Genomic DNA, 17,489 nt, shown 5'->3' with positions numbered 1-17,489 from the left:
GTGGTGACCGACCTTCCTAAACCATGAACCCTTGACTATGTGCACAAACTGAGGTGGTGACCGACCTTCCTAAACCATGAACCCTTGACTATGTGCACACAAACTGAGGTGGTGACCGACCTTCCTAAACCATGAACCCTTGACTATGTGCACACAAACTGAGGTGGTGACCGACCTTCCTAAACCATGAACCCTTGACTATGTGCACACAAACTGAGGTGGTGACCGACCTTCCTAAACCATGAACCCTTGACTATGTGCACACAAACTGAGGTGGTGACCGACCTTCCTAAACCATGAACCCTTGACTATGTGCACACAAACTGAGGTGGAAACCGACCTTCCTAAACCATGAACCCTTGACTATGTGCACACAAACTGAGGTGGTGACCGACCTTCCTAAACCATGAACCCTTGACTATGTGCACACAAACTGAGGTGGAAACCGACCTTCCTAAACCATGAACCCTTGACTATGTGCACACAAACTGAGGTGGAAACCGACCTTCCTAAACCATGAACCCTTGACTATGTGCACACAAACTGAGGTGGTGACCGACCTTCCTAAACCATGAACCCTTGACTATGTGCACACAAACTGAGGTGGAAACCGACCTTCCTAAACCATGAACCCTTGACTATGTGCACACAAACTGAGGTGGTGACCGACCTTCCTAAACCATGAACCCTTGACTATGTGCACACAAACTGAGGTGGAAACCGACCTTCCTAAACCATGAACCCTTGACTATGTGCACACAAACTGAGGTGGTGACCGACCTTCCTAAACCATGAACCCTTGACTATGTGCACACAAACTGAGGTGGAAACCGACCTTCCTAAACCATGAACCCTTGACTATGTGCACACAAACTGAGGTGGTGACCGACCTTCCTAAACCATGAACCCTTGACTATGTGCACACAAACTGAGGTGGTGACCGACCTTCCTAAACCATGAACCCTTGACTATGTGCACACAAACTGAGGTGGAGACCGACCTTCCTAAACCATGAACCCTTGACTATGTGCACACAAACTGAGGTGGAAACCGACCTTCCTAAACCATGAACCCTTGACTATGTGCACACAAACTGAGGTGGTGACCGACCTTCCTAAACCATGAACCCTTGACTATGTGCACACAAACTGAGGTGGAAACCGACCTTCCTAAACCATGAACCCTTGACTATGTGCACACAAACTGAGGTGGTGACCGACCTTCCTAAACCATGAACCCTTGACTATGTGCACACAAACTGAGGTGGAAACCGACCTTCCTAAACCATGAACCCTTGACTATGTGCACACAAACTGAGGTGGTGACCGACCTTCCTAAACCATGAACCCTTGACTATGTGCACACAAACTGAGGTGGTGACCGACCTTCCTAAACCATGAACCCTTGACTATGTGCACACAAACTGAGGTGGTGACCGACCTTCCTAAACCATGAACCCTTGACTATGTGCACACAAACTGAGGTGGAAACCGACCTTCCTAAACCATGAACCCTTGACTATGTGCACACAAACTGAGGTGGTGACCGACCTTCCTAATCCATGAACCCTTGACTATGTGCACACAAACTGAGGTGGAAACCGACCTTCCTAAACCATGAACCCTTGACTATGTGCACACAAACTGAGGTGGTGACCGACCTTCCTAAACCATGAACCCTTGACTATGTGCACACAAACTGAGGTGGTGACCGACCTTCCTAAACCATGAACCCTTGACTATGTGCACACAAACTGAGGTGGAAACCGACCTTCCTAAACCACGTTAGAGATACATACTTCACACAAATCACAGACCCACAAAGATTTTTGAATTTTTTTTTTTTTATCAAACATTGATAAACTCCCATATCTATTAGGTGAAATACCGCAGTGTGTAAATCACAGCAGCTGATTTATGGCCCGTTGCCATGAGAACAGAGAGAGAGAGAGAGAGAGAGAGAGAGAGAGAGAGAGAGAGAGAGAGAGAGAGAGAGAGAGAGAGAGAGAGAGAGAGAGAGAGAGAGAGAGAGAGAGAGAGAGAGAGAGAGAGAGAGAGAGAGAGATGGACAATGATATTAAGCAGATTCTTAAAAATATATATATTTAACCTTTATTTAACCAGGTAGGCCAGTTGTAAATGAGATCTTGTTCTCAACTGGCCTACCTGGTTAAATAAATGTTAAATATATATATTTTTGATAAAGCAAAGCAGTGCGACAAAAACAACAACACAGAGTTACACACGGAATAAACAAACATACAGTCAATAATACAGTAGAAAAAATAAGTCCTGATTGATTCCCAGCCTAAATGTTTCAAATGATCACTTTGTATTTGCATTAATCAATGCATGGTTCCCTTTATGTACGTTTCATGTAATGTTATAATATTCTTATTAAATATTATTAAAAACAATTAGTTAAAAGTGATTCACATTTTGCATCTAAATAAAATATAATTCATTATCCAGTCAGCAGATGACGATGCCTGGGTATTCCCTGCGATGCTGCTAGTGTGACGTGTTATTTAGTGGACGGTCTGGGTATTTCAAGTGATGCTGCTAAAGTGACGTGTTATTTAGTGGACGGAACGCTTTCTTTTTGCTTTTGTACCTTTACGCAACAACAGCTAGTCAGCCATCTCGGAAACCAAGAATAGCTGAAAAATTAAAGCTCTCTATACGCCTTCTGGTATATTAGCCACGGTGTTTGGACACATTTATGTCATCTAGTTAGTTATCCCAATTAATTTCATATTTACGTTGTTGTTATTAGTCAGCTAGCGGGCTCGTTAAGTTAGCATTAGCCTAGCTAGCTAACATCTCCGACCATGAGTTCACTAAGCTACTCTCCTCCTGATAAAGAAGGGGGGGTCTGCTGGACGGAGAAAGAAGCTCTCGTCAAAGAGGAGGAGGAAGAGGAGGCTGTTACAGTAAAACAAGAAGTAGAGGATGAGGCTGTTACAGTGAAAGAAGAAGAGAAAGACGTTTCAGTGAAAGAAGAGGAAGACGCGTTCAGAGTGAAAGAGGAAGAGGGGGATGTTACAGTAAAAGAAGAAGAGAAAGACGTTTCAGTGAAAGAAGGGGATGATGTTACTGTAAAAGAAGAGGAGGACGAGAAAGAGGAGGATATCACAGTAAAAGAAGAGGAAGAGGAGATGAAAGTTTCAGTGAAAGAAGAGGAGGACGCGTTCCGAGTGAAAGACGAGGAGGATGTTACAGTGAAGGAAGAGGAGGATACCGTTTTTGTTGTGAAGGAGGAAGGAGAGATAACTGTCACATTGGAGGAGGAAGAGGAGCTTGGAGAACTGATTAACACCAGTAAGTATTGTCCTAACAGTAGCGCGCACTATGCATGCCTCACGAGCTTAGTTCAACTGTCAGAAACCCCAAATAGAGGCTTGTTTTACTCTGGTTGTAAACGAATTAAACGTAAACCAACACTGTATAGCCTCTACATGATTAAAGCTATAATGTTTGATATCATGGATGGTCAGTCCTGGCATCCTAAGGTCTGTCTATGAATTTGAGAGCGGTTACTTAAGTGATAATGCCCACGACGCCGGTGTTTGTTGGCTATATCGGCGCGGGTGTTGTTCGTCTGGGCCGGCAAACCGTATATCCAACAAACAGCGGCGTCGAGGGCATTAATCACTTTTATACAACGGGTTACCAACATATTCAAATAATGATTGACATATTTTCATTAAAAACGTTATTTTGATTAATTTATTCATACTATTTCATCCTTCCACAATATATAGTCCCGACACAAATCTAGGGTTGCTAGAGACCCGACCCAGTCGTTAGTTCTTTTTGTTCTGTATCTACGGACGCGACCCAGTCGTTAGTTCTTTATGTTCTGTATCTACGGACGCGACCCAGTCGTTAGTTCTTTTTGTTCTGTATCTACGGACGCGACCCAGTCGTTAGTTCTTTTTGTTCTGTAACTACGGACGCGACCCAGTCGTTAGTTCTTTATGTTCTGTATCTACGGACGCGACCCAGTCGTTAGTTCTTTTTGTTCTGTATCTACGGACGCGACCCAGTCGTTAGTTCTTTTTGTTCTGTATCTACGGACGCGACCCAGTCGTTAGTTCTTTATGTTCTGTATCTACGGACGCGACCCAGTCGTTAGTTCTTTTTGTTCTGTATCTACGGACGCGACCCAGTCGTTAGTTCTTTATGTTCTGTATCTACGGACGCGACCCAGTCGTTAGTTCTAAATGTTCCATTGCCATACTGGCTGGCAACGTTCTTATCCCTTGCTTGCTGACTAGCCAACTACGGATAATTTACAGTCACGTCAAAAAAAATAAGGCCAGAATAACAGCAAAGTAGCTGCATTTTGTGGAAGCTGTTTTCTAGTGGCATTTATTTGGATGCAGCTGATAACACTGTGCTAATGAGGCACGATTTCACCTGACATAGAACATATGCTTTCTCATTAGGACACTGTTCAAAGGAGCTAGTAATAATAATATAGAACATCTCATCAGGACACTGTTCAAAGGAGCTAGTAATAATAACATAGAACATCTCATCAGGACACTGTTCAAAGGAGCTAGTAATAATAACATAGAACATGTCTCATCTGTTCCAAGGAGCTAGTAATAATAACATAGAACATCTCATCGGGACACTGTTCAAAGGAGCTAGTAATAATAACATCTAATCAGGACACTGTTCAAAGGAGCTAGTAATAATAACATAGAACATCTCATCGGGACACTGTTCAAAGGAGCTAGTAATAATAACATCTCATCAGGACACTGTTCAAAGGAGCTAGTTATAATAACATAGAACATCTCATCAGGACACTGTTCAAAGGAGCTAGTTATAATAACATAGAACATCTCATCGGGACACTGTTCAAAGGAGCTAGTAATAATAACATAGAACATCTCATCAGGACACTGTTCAAAGGAGCTAGTAATAATAACATAGAACATGTCTCATTAGGACACTGTTCAAAGGAGCTAGTAATAATAACATAGAACATGTCTCCTCAGGACACTGTTCAAAGGAGCTAGTAATAATAACATAGAACATGTCTCATCGGGACACTGTTCAAAGGAGCTAGTAATAATAACATAGAACATCTCATCAGGACACTGTTCAAAGGAGCTAGTAATAATAACATAGAACATGTCTCATCAGGACACTGTTCAAAGGAGCTAGTAATAATAACATAGAACATTTCTCATCTGTTCAAAGGAGCTAGTAATAATAACATAGAACATCTCATCAGGACACTGTTCAAAGAAGCTAGTAATAATAACATAGAACATGTCTCATCAGGACACTGTTCAAAGGAGCTAGTTATAATAACATAGAACATCTCATCAGGACACTGTTCAAAGGAGCTAGTAATAATAACATAGAACATCTCATCAGGACACTGTTCAAAGAAGCTAGTTATAATAACATAGAACATGTCTCATCAGGACACTGTTCAAAGGAGCTAGTAATAATAACATAGAACATCTCATCAGGACACTGTTCAAAGGAGCTAGTAATAATAACATAGAACATCTCATCAGGACACTGTTCAAAGGAGCTAGTAATAATAACATAGAACATGTCTCATCAGGACACTGTTCAAAGGAGCTAGTTATAATAACATAGAACATCTCATCAGGACACTGTTCAAAGGAGCTAGTAATAATAACATAGAACATCTCATCAGGACACTGTTCAATGGAGCTAGTAATAATAACATAGAACATCTCATCAGGACACTGTTCAAAGGATCTAGTAATAATAACATAGAACATCTCATCAGGACACTGTTCAAAGGAGCTAGTAATAATAACATAGAACATGTCTCATCAGGACACTGTTCAAAGGAGCTAGTTATAATAACATAGAACATCTCATCAGGACACTGTTCAAAGGAGCTAGTTATAATAACATAGAACATGTCTCATCAGGACACTGTTCAAAGGAGCTAGTTATAATAACATAGAACATGTCTCATCAGGACACTGTTCAAAGGAGCTAGTAATAATAACATCTCATCAGGACACTGTTCAAAGGAGCTAGTAATAATAACATAGAACATGTCTCATCAGGACACTGTTCAAAGGAGCTAGTAATAATAACATCTCATCAGGACACTGTTCAAAGGAGCTAGTTATAATAACATAGAACATGCCTCATCAGTACACTGTTCAAAGGAGCTAGTAATAATAACATCTCATCAGGACACTGTTCAAAGGAGCTAGTAATAATAACATAGAACATCTCATCAGGACACTGTTCAAAGGAGCTAGTAATAATAACATAGAACATCTCATCTGTTCAAAGGAGCTAGTAATAATAACATAGAACATCTCATCAGGACACTGTTCAAAGGAGCTAGTAATAATAACATCTCATCAGGACACTGTTCAAAGGAGCTAGTAATAATAACATAGAACATCTCATCAGGACACTGTTCAAAGGAGCTAGTAATAATAACATAGAACATCTCATCAGGACACTGTTCAAAGGAGCTAGTAATAATCACATCTCATCAGGACACTGTTCAAAGGAGCTAGTAATAATAATATAGAACATGTCTCATCAGGACACTTTTCAAAGGAGCTAGTAATAATAATATAGAACATGTCTCATCAGGACACTTTTCAAAGGAGCTAGTAATAATAACATAGAACATCTCATCAGGACACTGTTCAAAGGAGCTAGTAATAATAATATAGAACATGTCTCATCAGGACACTTTTCAAAGGAGCTAGTAATAATAACATAGAACATCTCATCAGGACACTGTTCAAAGGAGCTAGTAATAATAACATAGAACATGTCTCATCTGTTCAAAGGAGCTAGTAATAATAACATAGAACATCTCATCAGGACACTGTTCAAAGGAGCTAGTAATAATAACATAGAACATGTCTCATCTGTTCAAAGGAGCTAGTAATAATAACATAGAACATCTCATCAGGACACTGTTCAAAGGAGCTAGTTATAATAACATAGAACATGTCTCATGAGGACACTGTTCAAAGGAGCTAGTAATAATAACATAGAACATCTCATCAGGACACTGTTCAAAGGAGCTAGTAATAATAACATAGAACATCTCATCAGGACACTGTTCAAAGGAGCTAGTAATAATAACATAGAACATGTCTCATCTGTTCAAAGGAGCTAGTAATAATAACATAGAACATCTCATCAGGACACTGTTCAAAGGAGCTAGTAATAATAACATAGAACATCTCATCAGGACACTGTTCAAAGGAGCTAGTAATAATAACATAGAACATCTCATCAGGACACTGTTCAAAGGAGCTAGTAATAATAACATAGAACATCTCATCAGGACACTGTTCAAAGGAGCTAGTAATAATAACATAGAACATGTCTCATCTGTTCAAAGGAGCTAGTAATAATAACATAGAACATCTCATCAGGACACTGTTCAAAGGAGCTAGTAATAATAACATAGAACATCTCATCAGGATACTGTTCAAAGGAGCTAGTAATAATAACATAGAACATCTCATCAGGACACTGTTCAAAGGAGCTAGTAATAATAACATAGAACATCTCATCAGGACACTGTTCAATGGAGCTAGTAATAATAACATAGAACATCTCATCAGGACACTGTTCAATGGAGCTAGTAATAATAACATAGAACATCTCATCAGGACACTGTTCAAAGGAGCTAGTAATAATAACATCTCATCAGGACACTGTTCAAAGGAGCTAGTTATAATAACATAGAACATCTCATCAGGACACTGTTCAAAGGAGCTAGTAATAATAACATAGAACATCTCATCAGGACACTGTTCAAAGGAGCTAGTAATAATAACATAGAACATCTCATCAGGACACTGTTCAAAGGAGCTAGTAATAATAACATAGAACGTCTCATCGGGACACTGTTCAAAGGAGCTAGTAATAATAACATAGAACATGTCTCATCAGGACACTGTTCAAAGGAGCTAGTAATAATAACATAAAATAACAATAACACAGCTAACACAATAACTTCAAACTGACGCAGGAAAGACTGCAAACAAGATGCACTTTGTTTCGTTTGACCTTTTTCAAATTTACATTTCTTTGTATATATATATATATATATCCATAAAAGTTATACCAGCTGATTTAAGGATTTTGACTGGCTGAGAAAACGCTACCTGCCTCTCGTCCCGAGTCCCGACCCCCGACACAAACAATGTTAGAGAGACGGACAGTAAGGTTTATTCAAATCTCTGCCGTTGTAAACTAAATGTTAGTCTAAAAGAAATGAGAGATGATGTCTAGATGCTTTTTATAGTGGAGATCAAGTTTATAAATTGCCTGGCTGGGCTGATGAGACAGTGGATTGCAGCAGTCAGGTGGAACAGAGTAAATATTCATGTTATAGATTTAGCCGGTGGTAACTTGTGGAATAGACACCGGCTGGAATGCGGTTTTAAACCAATCAGCATTCAGGATTAGACCCACCTGTTGTATACATTTTTCCAGTCCCATTCTTCAGTTTATTAGCGAAATGCTTTATCGTTTCAGCTGCAGATTCCTATCCGAGATTTAATCAGCAACAAAATGGCCACTCTGACGCAAGGAATGTCCAGAATATTTTGGTGTCTCATTCCCCATGCTGGTGAAGACAGTTATGTCGTGCTCCATGTTGTGTCTAATATCTCTAGTAGTAAGACAGTTATCCTCCATGTTGGATCTAATATCTCTAGTAATAAGACAGTTATCCTCCATGTTGGATCTAATATCTCTAGTAGTGAGACAGTTATCCTCCATGTTGGATCTAATATCTCTAGTAGTGAGACAGTTATCCTCCATGTTGGATCTAATATCTCTAGTAGTGAGACAGTTATCCTCCATGTTGGATCTAATATCTCTAGTAGTAAGACAGTTATCCTCCATGTTGGATCTAATATCTCTAGTAGTAAGACAGTTATCCTCCATGTTGGATCTAATATCTCTAGCAGTAAGACAGTTATCCTCCATGTTGGATCTAATATCTCTAGTAGTGAGACAGTTATCCTCCATGTTGGATCTAATATCTCTAGCAATAAGACAGTTATCCTCCATGTTGGATCTAATATCTCTAGCAATAAGACAGTTATCCTCCATGTTGGATCTAATATCTCTAGTAGTAAAACAGTTATCCTCCATGTTGGGTCTAATATCTCTAGTAGTGAGACAGTTATCCTCCATGTTGGATCTAATATCTCTAGTAGTGAGACAGTTATCCTCCATGTTGGATCTAATATCTCTAGTAGTAAGACAGTTATCCTCCATGTTGGATCTAATATCTCTAGTAGTAAGACTGTTATCCTCCATGTTGGATCTAATATCTCTAGCAATAAGACAGTTATCCTCCATGTTGGATCTAATATCTCTAGTAGTGAGACAGTTATCCTCCATGTTGGATCTAATATCTATCAATAAGACAGTTATCCTCCATGTTGGATCTAATATCTCTAGTAATAAGACAGTTATCCTCCATGTTGGATCTAATATCTCTATTAGTGAGACAGTTATCCTCCATGTTGGATCTAATATCTCTAGCAATAAGACAGTTATCCTCCATGTTGGATCTAATATCTCTAGTAGTGAGACAGTTATCCTCCATGTTGGATCTAATATCTATCAATAAGACAGTTATCCTCCATGTTGGATCTAATATCTCTAGTAGTGAGACAGTTATCCTCCATGTTGGATCTAATATCTCTAGCAATAAAACAGTTATGCTCCATGTTGGATCTAATATCTCCCGTAGTAAAACAGTTATCCTCCATGTTGGATCTAATATCTCTAGCAATAAAACAGTTATGCTCCATGTTGGATCTAATATCTCTAGCAATAAAACAGTTATGCTCCATGTTGGATCTAATATCTCCCGTAGTAAAACAGTTATCCTCCATGTTGGATCTAATATCTCTAGCAATAAAACAGTTATGCTCCATGTTGAATCTAATATCTCTAGCAATAAAACAGTTATGCTCCATGTTGGATCTAATATCTTCCGTAGTAAAACAGTTATCCTCCATGTTGGATCTAATATCTCTAGTAGTAAGACAGTTATCCTCCATGTTGGATCTAATATCTCTAGCAATAAGACAGTTATCCTCCATGTTGGATCTAATATCTCTAGTAGTAAGACAGTTATCCTCCATGTTGGATCTAATATCTCTCGTAGTGAGACAGTTATCCTCCATATTGGATCTAATATCTCTCGTAGTGAGACAGTTATCCTCCATGTTGGATCTAATATCTCTAGCAATAAGACAGTTATCCTCCATGTTGGATCTAATATCTCTAGTAGTGAGACAGTTATCCTCCATGTTGGATCTAATATCTCTAGTAGTGAGACAGTTATCCTCCATGTTGGATCTAATATCTCTAGTAGTGAGACAGTTTTCCTCCATGTTGGATCTAATATCTCTAGTAGTGAGACAGTTTTCCTCCATGTTGGATCTAATATCTATCAATAAGACAGTTATCCTCCATGTTGGATCTAATATCTCTAGTAGTGAGACAGTTATCCTCCATGTTGGATCTAATATCTCTAGCAATAAGACAGATATCCTCCATGTTGGATATAATATCTCTCGTAGTGAGACAGTTATCCTCCATGTTGGATCTAATATCTCTAGTAGTGAGACAGTTATCCTCCATGTTGGATCTAATATCTCTAGTAGTGAGACAGTTTTCCTCCATGTTGGATCTAATATCTCTAGTAGTGAGACAGTTTTCCTCCATGTTGGATCTAATATCTATCAATAAGACAGTTATCCTCCATGTTGGATCTAATATCTCTAGTAGTGAGACAGTTATCCTCCATGTTGGATCTAATATCTCTAGCAATAAGACAGATATCCTCCATGTTGGATATAATATCTCTCGTAGTGAGACAGTTATCCTCCATGTTGGATCTAATATCTCTAGTAGTGAGACAGTTATCCTCCATGTTGGATCTAATATCTCTAGTAGTGAGACAGTTATCCTCCATGTTGGATCTAATATCTCTAGTAGTGAGACAGTGATCCTCCATGTTGGATCTAATATCTCTAGTAGTGAGACAGTTATCCTCCATGTTGGATCTAATATCTCTAGTAATAAGACAGTTATCCTCCATGTTGGATCTAATATCTAGTAATAAGACATTCATGCTCCATGTTGGATCATCATCATCAGCATTATGTCGACAATTAGATACTGTACGACTGTGGAGTTTAACAGCGGTGCCTAAAGACTCCATCTTTTTTCTTTATTAAGATAACAAGAGACCGAGGTCGCAATAGAAGGTCATGAGTTAACCTTTCTAGCCCCGGGGTTCCGCTAGCGGAACACCCACAACATTCCACTGTAAAGGCAGCGAGCGAAATTCAAAAATATTTTTTTTAGAAATATTTAACTTTCACACATTAACAAGTCCAATACAGCAAATGAAAGATAAACATCTTGTTAATCTACCCATGGTGTCCGATTTCAAAAATGATTTACAGTGAAAGCACAACATATGACTATGTTAGGTCAGAGCCAAGTCACAAACACACACAGCCATTTTTTCAGCCAACAATAGGAGTTAGAAAAAGCAGAAATATAGTTAATGAATCACTAACCTTCGATTATCTTCATCAGATGACAGTCATAGGACATCATGTTGTACATGTATTGTGTGTTTTGTTCGATAATGTGCATATAAATATTAAAACAAATCTCAGTTTACATTGTCGCGTTACGTGAAGTAATGTTATGATTCCTAAACATCCGGTGATTTTTGCAGAAATACTCATAATAAACATTGATAAAAGATGCAAGTGTTATTCACAAAATTAAAGATAAACTTATCCTCTATGCAACCGCTGTGTCAGATTTCAAAATAAACTTTAAGGTAAAAGAATAATCTGAGAACGGCGCTCAGAGCCCAATCCAGCCGAAGAAATAGTCGCCATTTTGGCGTCAACAAAAACACTATAAATATGCTCACAAGTAGTGCACTATATAGGGAGTAGGGTTCCATAGGGTTCTGGTCTAAAGTAGTGCACTATATAGGGAGTAGGGTTCCATTGGGCTCTGGTCTAAAGTAGTGCACTATATAGGGAGTAGGGTTCTATAGGTCTCTGGTCTAAAGTAGTGCACTATATAGGGAGTAGGGTTCCATAGGGCTCTGGTCTAAAGTAGTGCACTATATAGGGAGTAGGGTTCCATAGGGCTCTGGTCTAAAGTAGTGCACTATATAGGGAATAAGGGCCACTTGGGACACAGGCCACATGTACGTACCACTTACCTTCGAATAACTTCATCAGAAGGCACTCCCAGGATCCCCAGTTTGACAATAAATGACTGATTTGTTCCATAAAGTTCCATAAAGCCCATCATTTAGCCACTTGTTGTTAGCATGTTCAGCCCACGAATCCATTTTCATGACGCACGAGCAATCCCTCCGGACAAAAAACTCAAAAAGTTCCGTTACAGGTCGTAGAAACAAGTCAAATGATGTTTGCAATCCATATTTAGTATGTGTTTTACATTAATCATCAATAAGGATCCAACCGGAGAATTTCATTGTCTGAAGAAAGAGCATTGGAACGAGAGCACTCTCTCTCGCTCGCGCGCAAAATGAGACTGAGATTTCTGAAGACCACTCACTAAAATAGCTCCTATGAGCCCCTCCTTTATAGTAGAATCATATAACCAAAATCTAAAGACGGGGACATCTAGTGGAAGCCCTAGGAAGTGTTTGCTTATCCATAACTATATGGGGTATCATTTGGCACTGTTTTGAAAATCGAGTTCTCACTTCCTGTGTGGAAGTCTTCTCAGGTTTTTGTCTGCCAAATGAGTTCTGTTATACTTACAGACATAACTCAAACAGTTTTAGAAACTTCAGAGTGTTTTCTATACAATAGTAATAATAATATGCATGTATTACCTTCTGGGGCAGAGTAGGAGGAAATTCCGTTTGGGTACGCAATTCGTTCAAAGTGGAAACACTGCCCCCTGTCCATAATAGGTTTTAAACCGTCTGACTTTGTCGTTCACACAGGAGAGACATGTGACAATCGTGGATCCTCTGGGGAGCCTCAACGACATCATGATGCTGACGAGGCAGAGAAGAGTCTCTCCACATCAGAACACCTCAAGAAACACCAGCGGAGACCCACAAGGAAGAGAACTCACTGCTGCTCTGACTGTGGGAAAGGTTACAAATATTCATCAGCTCTTAAAAAACACCAGAGATTCCACACTGAAGAGACAATATACCACTGCTCAGACTGTGGGAGGAGGTTTACTTCCTCAGTCGGAATGCAATTACATCAGAGAACCCACACCGGAGAGAAACCATACCACTGCTCAGATTGTGGGATGGGTTTTACAACCTCGTGTAGACTGGTATCACATCAGAGAATCCACACCGGAGAGAAACCATACCACTGCTCTGACTGTGGGATGAGTTTTACTACCTCAGGTGGAATGATATCACACCAGAGAGTACACACTGAGAAGAGTTTTGCTGCCCGGACAGCCCTGGCTACACACAAACGAATCCACACTAGGGAGAAACCGTTTCATTGCTCCGACTGTGAAATGAGCTATATTACCTTCAGCGGCCTGAAAACACACCAGTCTAAACATACCGGAGAGAAACCGTATAGCTGTGATGTATGTGGGGATAGTTTTTCTCTCTCCACAACCCTATCTATCCATAAACGAACACACACAGGTGAGAAACCTTACCACTGCTCTGACTGTGGAATTAGCTTTTCTGCCTCAAGCGGCCTGAGAAGACACCAGAGGAAACATACAGGAGAGAAGCCTTATCGCTGTGATCAGTGTGGGAAGAGCTTTCTTCGAGCAGATTCCCTGGCAAAACACAAGGCAAGAACCACAGAGTGTGGAATGATCTCCCAACACCAGACCTGAGTAGTAGAACACAGAGTAGAATGATCTCCAACACCAGACCTGAGTAGTAGAACACTGTGTGGAATGATTTATTTGTGACTTTTGATGTGTTTGTGTTCAACTTGTTTCACATTAATGTATTTAAAAATCCTACCACTTTTGATTGATCGAATGTCAAATGATCACATTTTTAATTTTGTAAATGATGGAACATTAATAGAGAATGTTCTAGGAGCATCAGGACAATAAATGTGATGTTTGGAGACCCTAGAAGCTTTCACATTCCAGATGTTGCTGTATATACCCTGGGACCCTGACCCAGGTACCCTGACCCAGGGACCCTAACCCTGGGACCCTAATCCTGGGACCCTAACCCTGGGATTGAGTCTTATTTTCCAGAACCCTAACCCTGGGACCCTGACCCTGAGACCCTGACCCTGGGACCCTGACCCTGGGACCCTGACCCTGGGACCCTAACCCTGGGACCCTAACCCTGGAACACTAACCCTGGGACCCTAACCCTGAGACCCTGACCCTGGGACCCTGACCCTAACCCTAACCCTGGGATTGAGTCTTATTTTCCAGAACCCTAACCCTGGGACCCTGACCCTGGGACCCTGACCCTAACCCTGACCCTGGTACCCTAACCCTGGGATTGAGTCTTATTTTCCAGAACCCTAACCCTGAGACCCTGACCCTGGGACCCTAACCCTGAGACCCTAACCCTGAGACCCTGACCCTGGGACCCTGACCCTGGGACCCTGACCCTGGGACCCTGACCCTAACCCTAACCCTGGGACCCTAACCCTGGGACCCTAACCCTGAGATTGAGTCTTATTTTCCAGAACCCTAACCCTGAGACCCTGACCCTGGGACCCTAACCCTGGGACCCTAACCCTGGGACCCTGACCCTGGGACCCTAACCCTGGGACCCTGACCCTGGGACCCTAACCCTGGGACCCTAACCCTAACCCTGAGACCCTAACCCTGGGACCCTAACCCAGGGACCCTAACCCAGGGACCCTAACCCTGGGACCCTAACCCAGGGACCCTAACCCAGGGACCCTAACCCTGGAACACTAACCCTGGGACCCTAACCCTGGGACCCTGAGACCCTAACCCTGGGACCCTGACCCTGGAACACTAACCCTGGGACCCTAACCCTGGGATTGAGTCTTATTTTCCAGAACCCTGACCCTGGGACCCTGACCCTGGGACCCTGACCCTGAGACCCTAACCCTGGGACCCTGACCCTGAGACCCTAACCCTGAGACCCTAACCCTGAGACCCTAACCCTGAGACCCTGACCCTGGGACCCTGACCCTGGGACCCTGACCCAGGGACCCTAACCCAGGGACCCTAACCCTGGGACCCTAACCCTGAGATTGAGTCTTGTTTTCCAGAACCCTAACCCTGGGACCCTGACCCTGGGACCCTAACCCTGGGACCCTGACCCTGGGACCCTAACCCAGGGACCCTAACCCTGAGACCCTAACCCTGAGACCCTAACCCTGAGACCCTGGGACCCTAACCCAGGGACCCTGACCCTGGGACCCTAACCCAGGGACCCTAACCCTGGGACCCTAACCCTGAGATTGTGTCTTACTTTCCAATGGGGACAATGACACATTTAAATGCCAAACACACACCAGAATGTCTTTCCAATAAGTGTTGAGTGTTCCTGACTGGTCCAGTCTCAGTCCTGACTTATATCTACCTGAACAGGTGTACATAGTGAAGAGGTGTTGAGTGTTCCTGACTGGTCCCGTCTCAGTCCTGACTACCTGAACAGGTTTACATAGTGAAGAGGTGTTGAGTGTTCCTGACTGGTCCCGTCTCAGTCCTGACTACCTGAACAGGTTTACATAGTGAAGAGGTGTTGAGTGTTCCTGACTGGTCCCGTCTCAGTCCTGACTTATATCTACCTGAACAGGTGTACATAGTGAAGAGGTGTTGAGTGTTCCTGACTGGTCCCGTCTCAGTCCTGACTACCTGAACAGGTGTACATAGTGAAGAGGTGTTGAGTGTTCCTGACTGGTCCAGTCTCAGTCCTGACTTATATCTACCTGAACAGGTTTACATAGTGAAGAGGTGTTGAGTGTTCCTGACTGGTCCCGTCTCAGTCCTGACTACCTGAACAGGTTTACATAGTGAAGAGGTGTTGAGTGTTCCTGACTGGTCCCGTCTCAGTCCTGACTTATATCTACCTGAACAGGTTTACATAGTGAAGAGGTGTTGAGTGTTCCTGACTGGTCCCGTCTCAGTCCTGATTTATATCTACCTGAAAATCAGAGACCTGGTGTTGGATTCTGGGTAAACTCTGGCCATTGTTATACGCAAAAGCATAGAAAATACAGGAGTGGAAGAGACTGGATTTTATATCAGAGGTTAATGGTTCTCTGTAGAAAGACAGATGGCTGTGGAATGTGTTGGCTGAACGGGAGGAGATCACAGGATTGCTTTCGGGGAAGCGGATGGACATCTGTGGATTAGGCGAAAAGAGGGGTTGAGGTCAGGTCAGATCCCCTGAAGGGAGAAATTATGGTTCATTATCCTATTAGCCTCTTCCTGTCGAACCAGAAGATGTAAGGATTGGAGAGGACTGTCCCAAGTGGTGTGTATATATACTTGTGATGATGGAAACATGTTTTTGTCTGAATTACAGCTGTAACGAACCTTTTGGGAAGAATTAAACTTGGTTAAGCTTCTCTAGTGTCCGTGAGTTATTTACTCTGAACAATGTGAACCTAACAGATGGTTTGAATGTTCCAGTCCATCCATGATTCCCAAAACAAATTTACTGAGCTTGAGCAATTGTCAGAAAAAACAATGAATACATGAGTTGTGCAAGTAGAGTCTTACTCAAAACCCAACCAACCAACCAAAAGAGACCCAGGAAACCTAAGCTCATGCCAGTGGCTTGTGGCTATCAAGAATGAAGCAGTGACCAAAAGATTATCAGAGTGATTTTCAGGCTGAACTGATGGTGAGGCCATTTCGACGACAGCTGAGAAGTGATGCGATACCATAGATTCCCCCCCCCCCCCTTCACAACAAATCAGAAGATTCGTAACATTAGTTAGCTTGCTAGCCTAGCTGGGTAAGTTAGCTTGCTAGCCTAGCTGGGTAAGTTAGCTTGCTAGCCTAGCTGGGTAAGTTAGCTTGCTAGCCTAGCTGGGTAAGTTAGCCTGCTAGCCTAGCTGGGTAAGTTAGCTTGCTAGCCTAGCTGGGTAAGTTAGCTAGCTAGCCTGGCTGGGTAAGTTAGCTAGCTAGCCAGGCTGGGTTAGTTAGCTTGCTAACCTAGCTGGTCCTGTATTGAACTCTGATTGCCATCAGCTAAATCATACAGATATTTACAAATTTTTAACCAATTTCACTTACGCCACAGTACTGGTAGTCACTGCTAGACTGGTAGCTACCTTCCGCAGAGTAAACATGTTTGGTCATTCTATCTTTGACTGACGTTAGCTAAAGTAAGCTAGCTAATGTTAGCCATCTATTCCACCCTCGTCTGGAAAACACTCCGTTACTAAAAATGTAATTGTCTTTATAGCTACCTCACACTGTGTGTTGGTAGTGATGGGTTCTGACTTATAA

General features: G+C 41.8%; 1 protein-coding gene across 1 annotated transcript; it reads left to right on the top strand.

Annotated features, from left to right (window-relative positions):
* The first annotated feature begins 2,611 nt into the window (after positions 1-2,611).
* Positions 2,612-16,600, top strand: LOC129839837 (zinc finger protein OZF-like). Its single transcript, XM_055907506.1, has 2 exons — positions 2,612-3,320; positions 13,036-16,600. Exons 1-2 carry the CDS (start codon positions 2,831-2,833, stop codon positions 13,911-13,913), a joined length of 1,368 nt encoding a protein of 455 aa, XP_055763481.1. The 5' UTR covers positions 2,612-2,830; the 3' UTR covers positions 13,914-16,600.
* The last annotated feature ends 889 nt before the right edge of the window (positions 16,601-17,489 follow it).

This window comes from Salvelinus fontinalis, chromosome 40 (assembly GCF_029448725.1).
Source record: "Salvelinus fontinalis isolate EN_2023a chromosome 40, ASM2944872v1, whole genome shotgun sequence".
Taxonomy (NCBI): domain Eukaryota; kingdom Metazoa; phylum Chordata; class Actinopteri; order Salmoniformes; family Salmonidae; genus Salvelinus; species Salvelinus fontinalis.
Note: the sequence above shows the minus strand (reverse complement) of the source record. Positions and strands in the feature narration are given on the sequence as shown.